The 15,835-nt window shown below is 41.2% G+C and overlaps 1 protein-coding gene across 1 annotated transcript in view; it reads right to left on the bottom strand.

The window, feature by feature from the left end:
* Nucleotides 1–15,835, bottom strand: part of GAS2L3 (growth arrest specific 2 like 3) — a 234,627-nt gene that overhangs the window by 91,018 nt on the left and 127,774 nt on the right. The window contains exon 6 of the mRNA XM_086918027.1: nucleotides 5,308–5,449. Within this exon, the coding sequence (XP_086774153.1) occupies nucleotides 5,308–5,449 (142 nt within the window). The remainder of the gene's footprint in view (nucleotides 1–5,307; nucleotides 5,450–15,835) is intronic.

Raw genomic sequence — 15,835 nt, 5'->3', positions numbered from 1 at the left:
GGACGGTCTCCGACTTGTTCAACGGCCCGCGAGTTAATCAGCGGCCTTGGCGCGTGTGTGTATCTGCTCATGGTGCGATGACACCGAGCGTATGATGTGGGCTTGCTTATGTGGAACTGGCGTTTCCTTTCGCGTGCACGTGGCGCAGGGGGGCAGGCAGAGCTCCGTGAGAGCGACCGATCTATCGATCGGGTTCTCATTGTCATGACACCGGAACTTGACAGACGTCGCAATCAGTTGAGTCGTGGTGTTCACTCAGACACCACATGCAGATAAGGTGTGGGTCAGTCGCGGACATTTGCCGCGAATATGAGGTACACGTTTTAAAGCCCGAAGGCATTGCACACTGTTCCTGATGTGAAGCGTCAAAAGGGGACTGAAAACAGGCCAGAGGAACCGCGTTGCACGCGGAAAAGAAGGAGATTTACATCAGTGCACCTGGAGGGACTGATATGACCTCACTGACATCACGTCCGTGGACGACGTCAGAGAGGGGTCATGTGGCACCGTCCTCCGGAACGCAGAGGTGCTGCTGCAAAAACATTCCCGGATCCAGTCTGACCTCTGGGGATATTCTAAGTTAAGGAATCTGCTGCTAGATGTCTCTATCAGATATGTCCAAAACCGACACAATGGCAGTCGGGTAGTCCTGATGAATTCCCACAAACAATGGGAGCAATTGTGGCGTGACATTGTAAGGGTCCTCCGTAGCATGTCTCAAAGGGGATCTGCATATAAAGTCATGACACAATGGTATTACACCCCTCACAGGTTGCATAACATGTTCTAACAATAAGGAGCTATAGAGGGAAAGAAAGAAACAGGTTGCCCTCCTCTCAATGTACAACATAAACGCAAAGACCTGTTCATCCAAGGCTCCTCTTCTTGAGGGTATTCATATAAGTGGAGGCGGGGTTCCATCACTCTTTTTCCCTACCACTCCTCACTTTTATCAGAGGTAGTGTCCTTCCACTTTGCTGCCGGAATTGCCCACATACCCCCTATACTGTCTACAACCGATTTTAAAATGGGCCCTCCGAGGAATGCTTTTAAAAGATCAAGCAACCTGAAGGATAAACTGGTGCATTCCCGCTCTAAACCACTTCAGAAAGAAACCACCATCCCTCCCGGACATTACTCTTGTGGTACATGTTCAGTGTGTAATCTGACAAGACAGACTTTGGATGTGGTCTTGAATTCTGGGAAAATATGGCATTTGACCCACCTTAGCAACTGTAACACAATGAATGTTGTTTACAGACTGACGTGCGAGTGTGGACTGCAATATATAGGGCTCACTACACGTAAAATCAAAGTGAGAGTACAGGAACATTTGAGTACCATTAAAGCGGGCAAACATTCAACCAAACTGGTACAACACTGCAAAAAATATAAGCACTCCTTTACATGGTTGTTAGAAAAAGTGGTTGGGGACCCTTACATTATAGATAAGGTTTTGGCTACTAAAGAGGCACGTTGGATTTTCCAAGAAAAATTTGACCAAATTGGATTAAACAATTTTATTGAATGGAATAAAGTCAGAAGTGAACATGCCATGTATGATCCATTTTTGAAAGGTCCAGTTTTGTTGGTGTCCGTGAGGCTGAAACCTTTTTATCAGTACGTATTGAGTAGTCCTTGTTAGTTCTTTAGGCTGTGATGTGAAGGGAAGCCCTAGCACACTACAGGAGAACGCATGATGAACATATTGGAACAATAACGTTTGTTGAGAGAACATTCCTTATCTAAAATGGGCACTGCGAGAGTTAATGATGTAAAGGGAGTCCTCAGCATATTACAAGAGTTGGCTGTTGTGTGTTGAAGGTAGACCCCTATTTGAAAAGGGCAAACAGTAGGTGTACTCTATATAGGTGTTTTTATCCTTCAAGATATTTATGTGGGTTCTGTAAAAAAAAATATCAGATTTTTTACTAGAGTAGATTGCATAACTCGTGAATATCGGAAATGAGGGGTAAAAGAATTCGGACCATATTGGAAAAAGGGTTATAGCTGCCACAATGTTTTGGGTGCAAATAAGAGAGAAAACTCCCGGCTTAGTAACCATGGGACGTGTGTTTGAATGACACTCGGGTTTCGCTATGCGAATTCTAAGATGGCCACCACGGGTGAGATAACAGTCAAATGACATAATAATTGTGACGCGAGACAAAGCCGGTTGTGTGTTTTTAAACTGCAGCATTTCTCCACCGGGAGCAAAGGATGATGGAACGCGCTCCTTGTTAATGAAGGAGGTAAGGCTGCTAGTGGTGCGTTTGAGGTTCAGAGTGAGTTATCGACATGACAAGGTTGGTTGGAAACGTTGAGGATAGCCTATTTAAAGGCGATGCCAAGATGGGATACTTATTGTTAAGGCGGTTAAGTTAAGACGTGGGGGCAGTTACTACGATGATTAGGAAATGAAAAGAAAGGAGTGTGAATAATCAGCCTGTTTTCCTTTGTGTTTAGAATTTGTACTACAGTAGAGTACACCCCTAAAAGAGGAACTCACGTCTGGAGTTTACTTTAGTGCAATGGAGTGGAGAGCTGGTACGAGTGACTCGGACACCTACATGGTAAAGATAATTACTGTCATTACCAACAGTGATGTGTGTTGAATTCTGGGGAGTGAGAATTTTGTTTGAGTAACCAGGCCAGGTTTCTTTTTGCATCTGACAGTCATTTTATAGAACAACACCAGTGTTCAAGATTGGTGATTGATGACCCTGCCCTGTCGAAATTGCCTTGAAGGAATGTTGGCAATGAAACATGTTGGCGGAGTAATAAAGTGGTCTCCGCAAATGCAGCCGGTTTTAAATTTTGAATAAGTTCACAAGTGAAGAATAAAGTTGGTAATTGTGCTACTTACATCAGTTTCATTTTCACAGGGTCTCGTCCTTGTGGTAGTCGTGACGTACACATCACAATGGTATTATAATGTTTTGCACTAATTTTTGGGACACATCTTTATTTCAAGGCAAGGTGGGTACCAATGATGAGAAAAGTGAGCATAGCTGGTGAGTACCAATCAGAAAGCTCGACTGGTGGTGTGCACGTGAGGTGCCATCTTGTCCTTTCAAATTTTTTTGTAAAGGTAACACATAGATTGAGGTAACCTGTGTTAGATACACTATTAAAGCTACACCCCTATATATATATATTTATATATATAGGGGGTATGTGGGTACTGACTGTCATTTGCAAACATTTTTTTTATAAAATTCAGGCAGCAAAGTGGAAGGACACTACCTCTGATAAAAGTGAGGAGTAGTAGGGAAAAAGAGTGATGGAACCACTGTCTCCACTTATATGAATACCCTCAAGAAGAGGATCCTTGGATGAACAGGTCTTTGCGTTTGTGTTGCATAAAATGTTCCCCAATTCCTCCCCTATTAGCTGGCGTTGTACGAGCGCTACTGGGGAGTTCCTCCACATCTGGTGGCATTGCCCGTTACTGGCCACTTATTGGAACGAGGTTCTTAGCCACATTAAACAGGTGATTGGCTACCCCCTACCTGAAACTCCGAATTAACTTATCCTTGGACTTAAACCTGAAAACCTTCTCGCCATGACACAGAGACTGGCGCCTAATTTTACATATGCTTGGCGCAGTTAAACAAACAATAGTGTTATATTGGAAGAAGGCTGAAACACCCTCTGCGACTGTTTGGTTCACTCGTCTGTGGCATACTATGGCTATGAAGCTACTTACGGCGAGGCTCCAGTCCAGCAAGACTACATTTACAAACACTTGGCAACCACTGATCTATTATTTCTGCAAACTTGATCACGCACACCTTCAGCCCTCGAGGCTTTGGGCCTTATACCTTTCTGAGGACAATATACTCCCCTCTACGCGAATAGACTCTGGGGCCCCAACAGGGATACTACGTAATCACTCCTCTGCATGGTATTGGTCACATGCATCACCATGACCTCCCTCGTGTTCCTCTCCCTACTTGGTTCTTCCATCTGCAAGCGCTTTGTTACTTATTGTGAAACGTTGTACCCGCCCCGCTCTCTGTAATGTCTCTCTCCCCCCTTGGTTCGACAAATCTTGCCCCATCTCATGTGTTTAATGGCTCTTCATCCAGAACACTGTCCCTCACTATGTCAAAGATTAGTGATGTGCATCTGTTTTGTACCCTTGCATTAACCTGTCGATATTTTTGAGACTCCAATGCGGTGTTTTTTCTAACGTCTTCTCCCTTGCCATCTCCTCCATTCTCTTTCTCCCCCCTCTTCTTTTCCTTTTCTTCTTACTTTTCTTGTTTCTTTTTCCCTGCCCTCCCTCCATTTTGATGGTTGTATTTTATTGCTTCGTTCTACATTTTCAATAAAATAGATTTGAAAGACAATGTCCAATATCATGGGACTCCAAAGGGGTCCAGACACTCAGCGTAATGCTTCTCTATTCAGAAGGTCAAAGAAAAAACGAAGATGGAAACTTCTACAAGACCTGAGAGAAAAGCCATTGAGGACAGATTTGTTTTAGGAATGGATTAATTGTCATAAAAAATGCATGTGTCTCTATGGGGGGCGCAGCAAACACACTCAGAGTAGAGAACGAGCATCCCTAATGTAAACAACAGGAATAATTTGACTTTCTGATTCCCAACACATTGGGCATCTCAAGATAGTAGGTAAGAAGGTATACATATAATGTTCCAAGTTTCAGTTTTAACAACGTTTACCAGTATTAATCATTACCAGTTAACCAGTAACCCAAATGTCACTGAAAAGAAAGCTGAACTGCATGGGCGTCATCTCCTCTTTCAAGTATTCAAAGCAGGCAGTGAAGCAAACTAAAATAACTCTTAGATGTATGTGAAGCAGACAAATCTCCTTAATGAGCTGTCAATTAACCCAGACTCACAGCACAATGGGACAGCTGCCAGTCCCAAGGCTCAGGCTGAACATATGGATGCATTAACAACTCCGCCTCTCTTGCTTTTTAACAATCCCGTTGAGCAGGGCAAAGGACATCAAACAAAGATACACAAGATGTGCTTTTCCAAACAGCTAGTGACACCACCACAACATGAGTGAATGGACCTTCCCCCATGGTATTATCGCTATCTATCGGTGACCCCGAATGGTGTTCCTTGATAAACAAAACATCAAGTGTATGCCAAGCTGAAAATCTTAATTGCTAATTATATATATATATATATATATATATATATATATATATATATATATATATATATATATATATATATATATATATCGAGAGAGAGGAGACTATATCTGAAAATAAAAGAAAATTAGGACTACTTGACAACAAAAGATTAGATTATGAGAAAATACCTAAACCTTCAGATTCAAAAAGATAGGTTTCATCAACGCCGACGTATCTGCACCAGCGAAGAAAGTTGGCGGTGTTGTCACGAGCAAAGAATGATCCAGACGGGGCATTTTCCTTGCATCGAACTTTTCTTGAAGGGAACAGCTAGCAGAAAAAAATAAACAAAGAACTTCAAAACAAAGTTAGGATTTGGTTATTCTCTTTTATTACTGCTAAATTACTGTAAACAAAACTATTATGTGCATGCAGTACCTGTAGAAAATTGCATAGGGCCACTAGTTGGTGTGCTATACACATGCAAGGACAGATGAGCTCAATGGAGTTGAACGAGAGGCACTAAAATGCTCCTCTTCATCATGGCTGGTTAGCCATGGGTAGGACAACCCACCCATCAGGTGCATTTTACAAGAAATCTCTGAAGTGTTTACATATATGTGACCAAAAAATATTCAGAATTAAGACAAAGCGTAGGCCTATTGATGGCTGTCTTTGATTGGTCCCTCTGGAATACCAAACCCTAGTAACATGGAAGAAGCAAGTGACCTAATGTTCCACGTCAAACACCGCTCAATTGCACGGTCGGAGCGAGATTACAACTAATAATTCCCTTTTGCCCTGCTAGGTGGGAGAAATGGTAGATGGGACCGAATTTCTGCCTCACAGACCTTTCTGCTGGCTGATCGAATGGATAAAAATGTCTGGGCAGAAAGGGAGCAAAAGGACTCCTTCCACAGACATAGGTTGCACGGCCCCTTTGAAGCCCTGGGGGCAGTGACTTTTCTCTGGACTTCATCTGCATATTGTGAAGGCCAGTGGTCTTCAAACTTTTTAATGCCCCCTCTTCCCCCTGTGGAATAAATTCATCGGGCACCCCTCAGAACTTTTCATCTTTATTCTATTAAATTGTATGTATTAAAAGTATCCACAGTCCGTGGGTTTGGAAGAAAATGTGGAGTCCCTTCCTTTTTGACACATACTCCCAGCTAGGATATAAATGACAAAAGATGTGAGTGAAGGCCCATTGCAGAGCATAATGCTTCTTTTGGCCAGTGCCTGGAGCCCCTCCCTGGGATCACCTGAGGCCCCTCTCGGGGGGCCCGCACCCAGTTTGAAAAACCTTGCTGTAGGCTCTCCAGGAGAACCATAGAGGTGGCCCATTCACAGCCCAAGAGTAGCCCAGTAAGAGGCCATACACCCTCCCAGTATATTCTGTCAAAGCCCGTGAGTAAGGCTGAATTTTTATTCACTGTTGCAGTGCCGGAGCAAGGTCTGATTTTTAATGGAATGCTCCACACCGATTAGGCCTCATTCACTTGTTCACTCCCTAGCTGTGGATATAGGTGAACTCTCACCACCTGAGGGTTCCCATCAGAGGGAGGCACTACTCATCACAGATGGCCCTCTCCGGGGTGGAAGCTCAAAATCCCTTCTGCCCCTCTAGTGTTTAAGAGGCACAAGACCACCGTTTGCATAGGATCGACAGGTCTGCAATTCAGCGGCCATCTTTTTAAATGGATCAATCTCTAGTGAGCGTTAAAGTTCAAGTTCAAGAATTTATATAGCGCACTACTCACCCAGAGGGTCTCAAGGCGCTTGGGGAAGGGGTTTGTTATTTGTCGAATAGCCAGGTTTTAAGTTCTTTTCTGAAGGAGATGTGGTTCTGTGTAAGGCGGAGGTGAGTGGGGAGTGAGTTCCAGGTCTTGGCCGCCAAGTAGGAGCTTTCTGTTCAAATGTGCTTTGCAGAAAGGAGCGCTGGATACCTGGCTCCAAATGTAAAAGCAAAGGGGCGCTGGATGTGGGCACAGTGGTTCTCTTGGACAATGTACGCATATTTAATAGTATGTAAGCACAAAGGCAAAATAAAACTGAGGTAGGATGCTGAAGGAGAGACGTGTCCCCATTTATTCAGGATTATCCTGTGTTGAGCGTGCCACATCACAACACGCTGTTGCATTCAGCCACTTGCCAGATTGGGGCCCTCACTGGGTGCCAAGCTGGGTCCTACGTGAGTAACCCCTTCCTGATCACTAATTTGGTGTCCATGTCACCAAATCTGGAACAATACTGCTATGTGTCATCAGGTGTCCCCCATTCCAAGGTTCAGAGTAGACTCCCCCCATTGTTTAAGGGGTCGAAACGTCAGCGACTCATACTATAACAAACCTTTCCGGACTTTGAGCACGGTCTGCAAGTTTCTAATACAGACTTCATCATTTCTTTTTGCAAAAAACAGTATTTGGTGTCTTTACTGTGCTCTGTGAAAAGTCTCTCCTTCGGCACCCTACCTCAGTTGTATTTTGCCATTGTGCCTAAATATTAATAAGTGTTCTTACATCGAGCACGAAAATCAATGTTCTCATGAATATATTGTATGCTCTGTTTCCTTGTGAATAGGGTCACCTTTGGTTTTCTGATACAAAGTATGTGCACACAGGACATTTCAAAGCACAAGCGCGTGCACACTACAGGATTTCTAGGCATATTTCTGCAGCATCCAGCTCGGGTCAAATTAGCAAATTTCAGATCACAGGCCAACCTATTAAGTTGTCTGTATCTCAATCCCAAAGAGCAAATTAAGTTTCTGCACAAAAGGCAGGTTGTTTCGTTCACATATGTAAAGCAGACATAGAACATTTGTTCATTTTCAATTGTTTACCAGGTACATTTGCTTCCTCGAAAAAAAAAACAAGCATGGCCAAAGCCAATAGTGTTTTTTGGCTTTGCCATTGCAAGCATATTTTCTATGCAAAAAAAAAAGGTTATTGCAAATGCTGACCAGCATCAGTAATAAAAAAAATTTAATAAAAAAAAAAACACACAATTATTAGATTCTTGGCAATGCATGTGAATGATACATCGTGATGCCACTGGCTGATGTGGGATAATGTATATGTGTGCGTCACGTGTGTCACCACGATTGCGCACACACATACGTCATTAAGTGGCACCCATTTTCTTTTTACTTTAGCATTCCAAGCTGGTGGACATCAAACTTGGAACAGTAACTAAAACAAATGTGCGAAAGCGCTTGAAAAAGAAAGGAGTATATTTGTAGGAAATTGCAGCTGCCGGATCTTCCAAAAAGAATATTTCAAGGGGAAAAAAATAAGAATGCGACGGAGAGGGGCAGGAGTTCAACTGAGGAGCAGGATGAGTGCAGGCAGATGGAGAACATTGAGGCTGCTTAGCGGCCAGAGCAGCGGGGAGGCAGAGAAGAAAGGAGCATGGGGTTTAAAAAGTAGGCAAACAAGTTGGGAAAAGCAGCAACGCAATGGAATAGCTTTGAGGGGAGGGGAAAGACAATTTAAGAACGGGAAGAGCAAATGAGAAACATGTGGGAAAACAACAAGAAAACAAAAAGGAAAAAAGTAATTCCCTGAATGCAAGTAGTTGCAGGACAGAAGTCCTTCTGTAGAACATAATAATGAAGAGATGTTTCAGAAACAGGACAACTTGACCATCTGCTTTTCTACTGGTCCCTTTCTGATGTTCGTGAGAGATGGGTCTGTGATTGACACACTGGCTGGGCAGTATCATTTAAAATTATACAGGGATGCTGGTGCATTTTTTGGCACAGGACACGCACCTACCCTACTGCTCTGAATCATCTAAGGAGCAACAACCTGTTGCACTCTCGGATAGGGTAATGGAGAATTGATTGTAAAAGGTTCGAAAACATTTTCTTTATTCCATGAGAATGGTATCAGATGGTTACATTTTATAAGAATTCCAATAAAAAAGCTAGCTTACACAAGTTTTGCTCGGAGACAGGGTTTGTTACAGTACACCTCCTGGTATACATTAAACTTACATTAACTTAGCTTTGATATATTTGTAAATCCATGACAAGGGCAATAGAATGACCAGCTGAACATCAGGTAAAAAACAGCAACCAACTGTTTTCCACATGATGTCCAGCTGGTCGATCTACTCTAATGTTATATGATATGTCCTCAATGAGATCATCGACAAAATCATCTGACATATCATGAGAGATATCATATGTGAGGACATAAGCAGTGGGTGATGGGGTAAGAGTACAGTTACTTCACATAACCGTAACTGCCGACTTTCAGTAATTCTTAGGTTTTGTTTAGTATGCATACATTTATTTTAACTGTTTTTTTTAGTGAATTTGAGTTTTTTTTTATTTTAAACCCGTTGTTTAGGTGTTGTAATCAAAGTTAACCATCACTTCACATTAACCTTTAGCAGTTTCAGTAAAATGTTCGTTTCTTTTTGTTCAACTGCACATTCATACTTCGCTGCACCCAATTCAACACCCCTTGGGTATGTCCTATGGCTGTTTACAGTGGGAGTTGGCCTTCATCCTTGCACAGTGGGTTGACCTTTAGCAGTGCACATTTCCTACAGGCTTACCTTGCTAAGTCTTTGGATTCCACACTAGGGTGAATCTTATAGTAAAATGTGCTAATGCTTCTGACTGCTAAGCATTGTGCTCAGCAGATTTGCTGCATGGGATCCACAATAAAAAAGGCTCCCAGTAACTACAGAGAAATACGATGGCAGAAAAAGATGTACAAGCTCTACCCAATTAAGGGGTAGGGAATGAAACCTAATGCTGGTGCAAACTATGTGTCAGGAAATTTAATCGGGGACCCTCTGAACTGGAGCAGGTATGTGGGGCGTTGTAATAGACAACACTTAACACCACCAGAAAATGATGCTGCAAACCATAGAGTTCCACACTAATAAATTAGGTATGTGTGATAAACAATGTGTGTATTGTATTCATCTTGGAAATATTCTTAATCAATGAGAAAGGTTTTGGGTGTAATGATTTGGAGACAAGGGTGAGAGGAATCAAGTGAGGTCCTTTATCTATACCCTGCAGGAATAAGACGTAGGATTCTACACACCACCACATTTCTATAAACATAATTACTGGTTACCTAATTGTTTATTGGTATTTTATCTGTTCATGACTGCTATCCTATTATGCTACTGACTATTATATTGTACCCAATAGTTCTGTTTAGTCACCCTCCTGTTGCCACTACCTCCTGTTTCTGTGAAGCGCTCTGATATCTGCAAAGATCTTGTTCGCGCTATATAAAACTTTGAATAAATAAATAAATAAATAAGTAAGGGTATAGGAAAAAAAACAGGTCTGTTTTCTTTTTCTTTACAGAGGTAAGACCCATTTGTGAGAGCTGTGCAAATCTACGGTGTGTGACACCAAAAAAAGAGAGCGGGGTTTGTGAAGATTCCCCTAATGAGGGTTGGGCACCATTGCCCCTTCAATATTCCTTTCAATCTGAATTATAATTTCATAAACCAAGTCTTATTTAAATGCCCATCCGGAGTTTCTACTGGAATGTAGTTATTAGTCTCTTTTGTGTTCAAGTGGGGCTTGAAATTTGAGAGAGCAAATGATTGTCACTGCACTGCTTAAGCCTGCCAAGGCCAATTCTCTTGTCATAAAGAGAGAAAAAGAAATGTGTGTCATCCTTTTGAATTACGTCTTCTTTAGGTCGAGCCTAAGCAGCGCATGTGCGGTCTCTTATGACATCCTGTATCTTTTCAAAGGGCATTCAGCATGCCCATCGCTTTCATTGGCTCCTTCCTCTGCCTTTCGAAATTTCCTTTGGTTTCTTTGGGGAATAGTGTATACTATCCTGCCTTTTGGCTGTTTAGTTCCCGCCCTGGAGCCTGGCCCTGTTACATGGATCAGTTCACTTCTGGCCATTTATGTTAGTGTGGGCACACTACTGACTTGTGACAGCAGCTGGTCCAGTAAAGTAGATATTTGCTTTTTCAATAACATACACACTCATTTTATCGTTCTTATAAAAAACAGTATTACAAAACCTGCTGGCAGGCTTATTCAAGTAAACAGGAGATATAACTGCAGATGCCACCGGAGCAACTCTAGCCGGTACCTAGAAACCGCCTCTAGCTGGAGGGTGTAAACTTTCCTTGGGGCAGTGCTGCATGCCTTTCAGTGAATGTGCAGTGTATAGGGGAGAGCAGACGCTTTGAAAGAGTTTTCTGCAAAGCCCTGGATTTTCCCTTAAGGTCCCTCTTACCCCATCAGTGGTGTAACTGCTCACGGCTCTCAGTCTCTGCTTTTATGCACCGTGTGGGAGATGTTTGCTACCATGTGGAGCACTTTCCTCCCCTGCTTCCTCCCTTATGTTAACTTCAACTCCTTCGGTCCGGCCCGGGGGACTTTGTGCAAACTAAAACGAAAAACCCTTTGGGGGCAGGGTCGCAGACAACGGCATGAGTATTTGCGGTTTCTTAATCTCCCTGTGCCTACCAAGAAAAATAAATATGTCCTGGAGTAATGTAACTGGTGCTTGTGGGAAGCGCTCCAAACCTGCGGGCCTAACAGACACAGTTGCAGTATGCGTTTACTCTGGCTACTATACAAACTCTTTGTCTGCATAATCTGGGTGCAGTACTATGTTATGGTGTCCTGTAGTGCTATGCCTGCACACTACCTGCAGTATTCGTGCCATTATTGTATTTTTCTATGCCCATACACTCTGGCTGCATCACTATTACAGTGTACCTACTCTGGTTATAGTAGGAGCGTGGTAGCAGACATGTGTGGCCCCACGATTTCCTTTTTACTGCTTCCTGGCGTGGGGGGCACGAAGCGGCGGAGGGTGGCGTGTCATTTCTTGTGTATGAGCATTATGCTGTTCCGCGGTTCCTTGTTTCCTGTAAACGTAAACCACTAATTCCAATTAGGTTTAATCTAAAGGCTTTCATTCTATTAAAAATATATCGCTATGTGTGGCAAATTAATCTTTACAATATTTGTCATAGTAATGTCTGGTGCTTTTTCATGCTCTCACTTGAACGCACACGCCTAGTTTTATTTTGGACATATATCAAACAAGGAATCCACAATACTTGTCAGTGGGCGCTAATGCAGACCCCTTGGACTTTCTCTTCACTTAACCTTAACGTTGTCGTGTAGCATAGGAAGCTGTATGTGCAAGCACATGTTTGAGATGTTGTTCAAAACGTAAGACACAACAGCACGCTTTGTATACCTTTGGACCTCTGCTAACTACAAGGAATGTAATTGGTGCATTCAAGCTAAATGACTAAAAACCCCTGCTCAATGAAACCCCATTAGGATCGAAGGTAAATAATCGACTGGTTCCCCAAAATTATATTTTCAATACAGTGGGAGCCATAATTTAGGAAGACATTTAGAAAGGCAGTCTTTTTGCATTGCTTTAATTCAATGTATTAAAATCAGGCCGCATTTTCATTAATCACTTATACAGTTTAGTTTGGCAGTTTAGAAACTCAATAGATGGATTGCTTTTCAGCAGCTAAACACCCTACTCCCCAGGCAAATGATTTGTCCTAAGTGAATAAGTAGCACTTAGGATATATTGTTTGATGTAAACACTAGTTCAGATAAATTGCCGCCTAAGGACTTGTCCTCCAATTTGCAGCATCCTTTTTTTTTTTTTTTTTAAATACTTTATTATTTTCACCTGGTATAAAGTTGCAAAAACTTTCAGATATTATTTCAAATTAAACAAGTTCGTCATATACATACATAATCTGTTCTCGGCTTATAAAATATTAGTACATAACATAAATCATTACTAAATGTCAATTCAATTCAGTTCTAATTTCCCCCATATTTTCTCATATTTCCGTAACGATTTGACGCCTCTAAGTTCTGCTAGCGTACATTCCATAGTTTTGATTTCATTAACCACATACCACCATTCCAAAGCGTTGGGTGGGTTAGGACTGACCCAAGCTCTAGCTAGAGTTAGTTTAGCACAGGAAAGTAAGATAGATAACAATATGGTGTGTGGTTGATTTATAGTATATAAACCTAATATTACCATAGGGGCTGTTATTGGTGTACTGGTAACGTTTTTTATAGCTAAGATTTTCCCCACTTCTTCCCAGAACTTCCCAAGTTTTGGACATGTGAACAGCATGTGTATGGGATCAGCTGCATATTCGTCACATTTTGGACATTTGGTTTTTTCTCCCACATTATTATTTGAAGCCCATTTTGAAATCTTTTCTGGGGTATAGTATAACATATATATAGTTCTATATTGCTGTAGACGAAGGCTAGAGGATCTTACATAGTGATGAATATTAGTGTACGAATTGCTTATTTGTTTTCCTGTTATATTAGTTCCCAGTTTTACATTCCATTTATTAGCTATTATTTCGTTATCATTCGTTCTTAAATCTATAAAGATCTTATATGCCAAGCTGATTATTGATTTCTCCTTTTTTGAGTTTAGGATGTCCCAGATACCCCCGCTCGATAAGACTTTGATTCTATTCTTACGTACTAAAAAGTCGTATATTTGCCTATATTTAAACTCGTGTGTGTCGGACAATCCATATATTTGTTTTAAGATGCGGAACTCCATTATGCCTTGAGAGGTATACAAGTCCCCTAGTACCTCAATTCCTTTCGATTGCCACCTTCGAGATTCCCCGTCGCTAAATATGTTAGGTAGTCCAGGATTGTCCCATAAGGTTAGTTGGGTATGAAATATAGTACTTTTGCAGTAAGTTAGTATATCTTCCCATATCTTTACTAAATCCCGTGCGGTCTTAAATTTAACCCTCTTGTAGAAATTGGGGTCTGTAATGCGAAGAAAAAATTGTTTGGAATCTCCTTTTAGAAGTAAATGGTGGTAGAAAAGCAGATTCTCTGAATCTAATAAGGATCTAATACGCCTTATAAAAGAGGCCCAAAAGTAAAGTTTCAGATCAGGAAAATTAAGACCGCCTGATCCGATTTGATTTTTTAACATCTTTAACGATCTCCTAGCTCTCTTATAACCCCAGATAAAATTACAGAGAACGCTGTCCAGTTGTTTGAAAAAAAGCCTGTTTTGTGCCGAAGGAATTGATCTGAATAGATATAAGTATTTGGGTATAATTTTCATTTTTATTAGATGTATTCTGCCGATTAGATTTAGTGGGAGTCGATGCTATTTTTTTAGATTCGAGGTCGTAGATTTCATTAGTTTATTATAATTAATCTTGTTTAGCTCTTTAATATTTGAAGTGATTTGTACTCCTAGATATGTCGCAATCTTACAAATTTCAGGCATTGGTTGGGGGGGAACGAAGTTCGCTATTATTTGAGTTTTGTGAGTGTTTAATTTATAGCCCGATACTTTACCAAATTTAATTGCTTCTAAATTAATTGTTTTCAGAGAGTCGGTAACCTCGGTTGAATAAATGGCGATGTCGTCCGCGTATGCGGTTATTTTTAGGCTCTGCCTATTGGTTTTAAAGGGTATTATTCCTGATTGGTTATCCAGTGCCTTTAAAAACGGCTCTAAAGATAAGGCAAATAATAAAGGTGATAAGGGACACCCTTGACGTGTGCCTCTCCTGATTGCAAAATAATTTGATGTGAGGCCGCAGTAACTAATATAAGAGGTAGGATTATCATAAAGTGCCCGAATCCCATTTAAAAAGTTCCCGCCGAACCCCATGTGTCCCATTATATGCCATAAATAGTCCCACCCCACCCGATCAAATGCTTTTTCAGCATCAAGCATAATCATTGCTAAGGGAGTGGACTCTACCTCTGCTATGTCAAAAGCAGTTATTGCCGTGTTTACATGGGCTGATGTGTCCCTCCCCATCACAAACCCGTGTTGTTGTGTACTTACTATTTTAGGCAGTAACGGTGCGAGTCTTCTTGCTAAGCATTTTGCAAAAATCTTTGCGTCGGCGTTGATTAAGGAGATAGGTCTATATGAGCCCATCTCCTCTTTGGGTTTACCCTTTTTATGAAAAAAAATAATTTTCGCCTTATTCCAGGAGTGCGGGGCGGACCCTGTTCTACTTATATAATTAGCTACTTCTAGGAGAAGGGGCGTTAACTCTTCCATACATGATTTATACAATTCCAAAGGAATAGTATCTTCCCCTGCAGCTTTGCCTGATGGTAATGAATTAATAGCTTCTTTTAGTTCCTCTCCAGTTATTTCTAAGGCCACATTTTCTGCTTCATTGGTTGTTATTTTATTCGTAGGATTTTCTTTGAAGTAGTTATCAATTGTATCGCCATTAGAAGTGTTTTCCGGTGTATATAAAATTTCATAGTATTTGGCAAACTGTTGTATTATGTTGTCTGTCTGGTTATATCTCTTATTGTCAACACCTATGATTTGTGAAACCGTGGATTCAGCTCTATCCTCTGCTACCTTAAATGCTAAAATTTTGCCAATTTTGTCTCCCCCTTCATATTGCGTAAATTTATATTTGTAAATCTGTGCACTTCTTTTTTTGAACAAAGTTTCTTTAGTCTTACATTTTAACCGGCTAAGATTTGTGTTAATGGCCAAAGTTGGGAGATTTCCTCTTAGAGCCTTATATTTTCAATACAGTGGGAGCCATAATTTAGGAAGACATTTAGAAAGGCAGTCTTTTTGCATTGCTTTAATTCAATGTATTAAAATCAGGCCGCATTTTCATTAATCACTTATACAGTTTAGTTTGGCAGTTTAGAAACTCAATAGATGGATTGCTTTTCAGCAG

This window comes from Lissotriton vulgaris, chromosome 1_1, assembly GCF_964263255.1.
Source record: "Lissotriton vulgaris chromosome 1_1, aLisVul1.2, whole genome shotgun sequence".
NCBI lineage: Eukaryota > Metazoa > Chordata > Amphibia > Caudata > Salamandridae > Lissotriton > Lissotriton vulgaris.
This window is presented reverse-complemented; position numbering and strand designations above follow the sequence as displayed.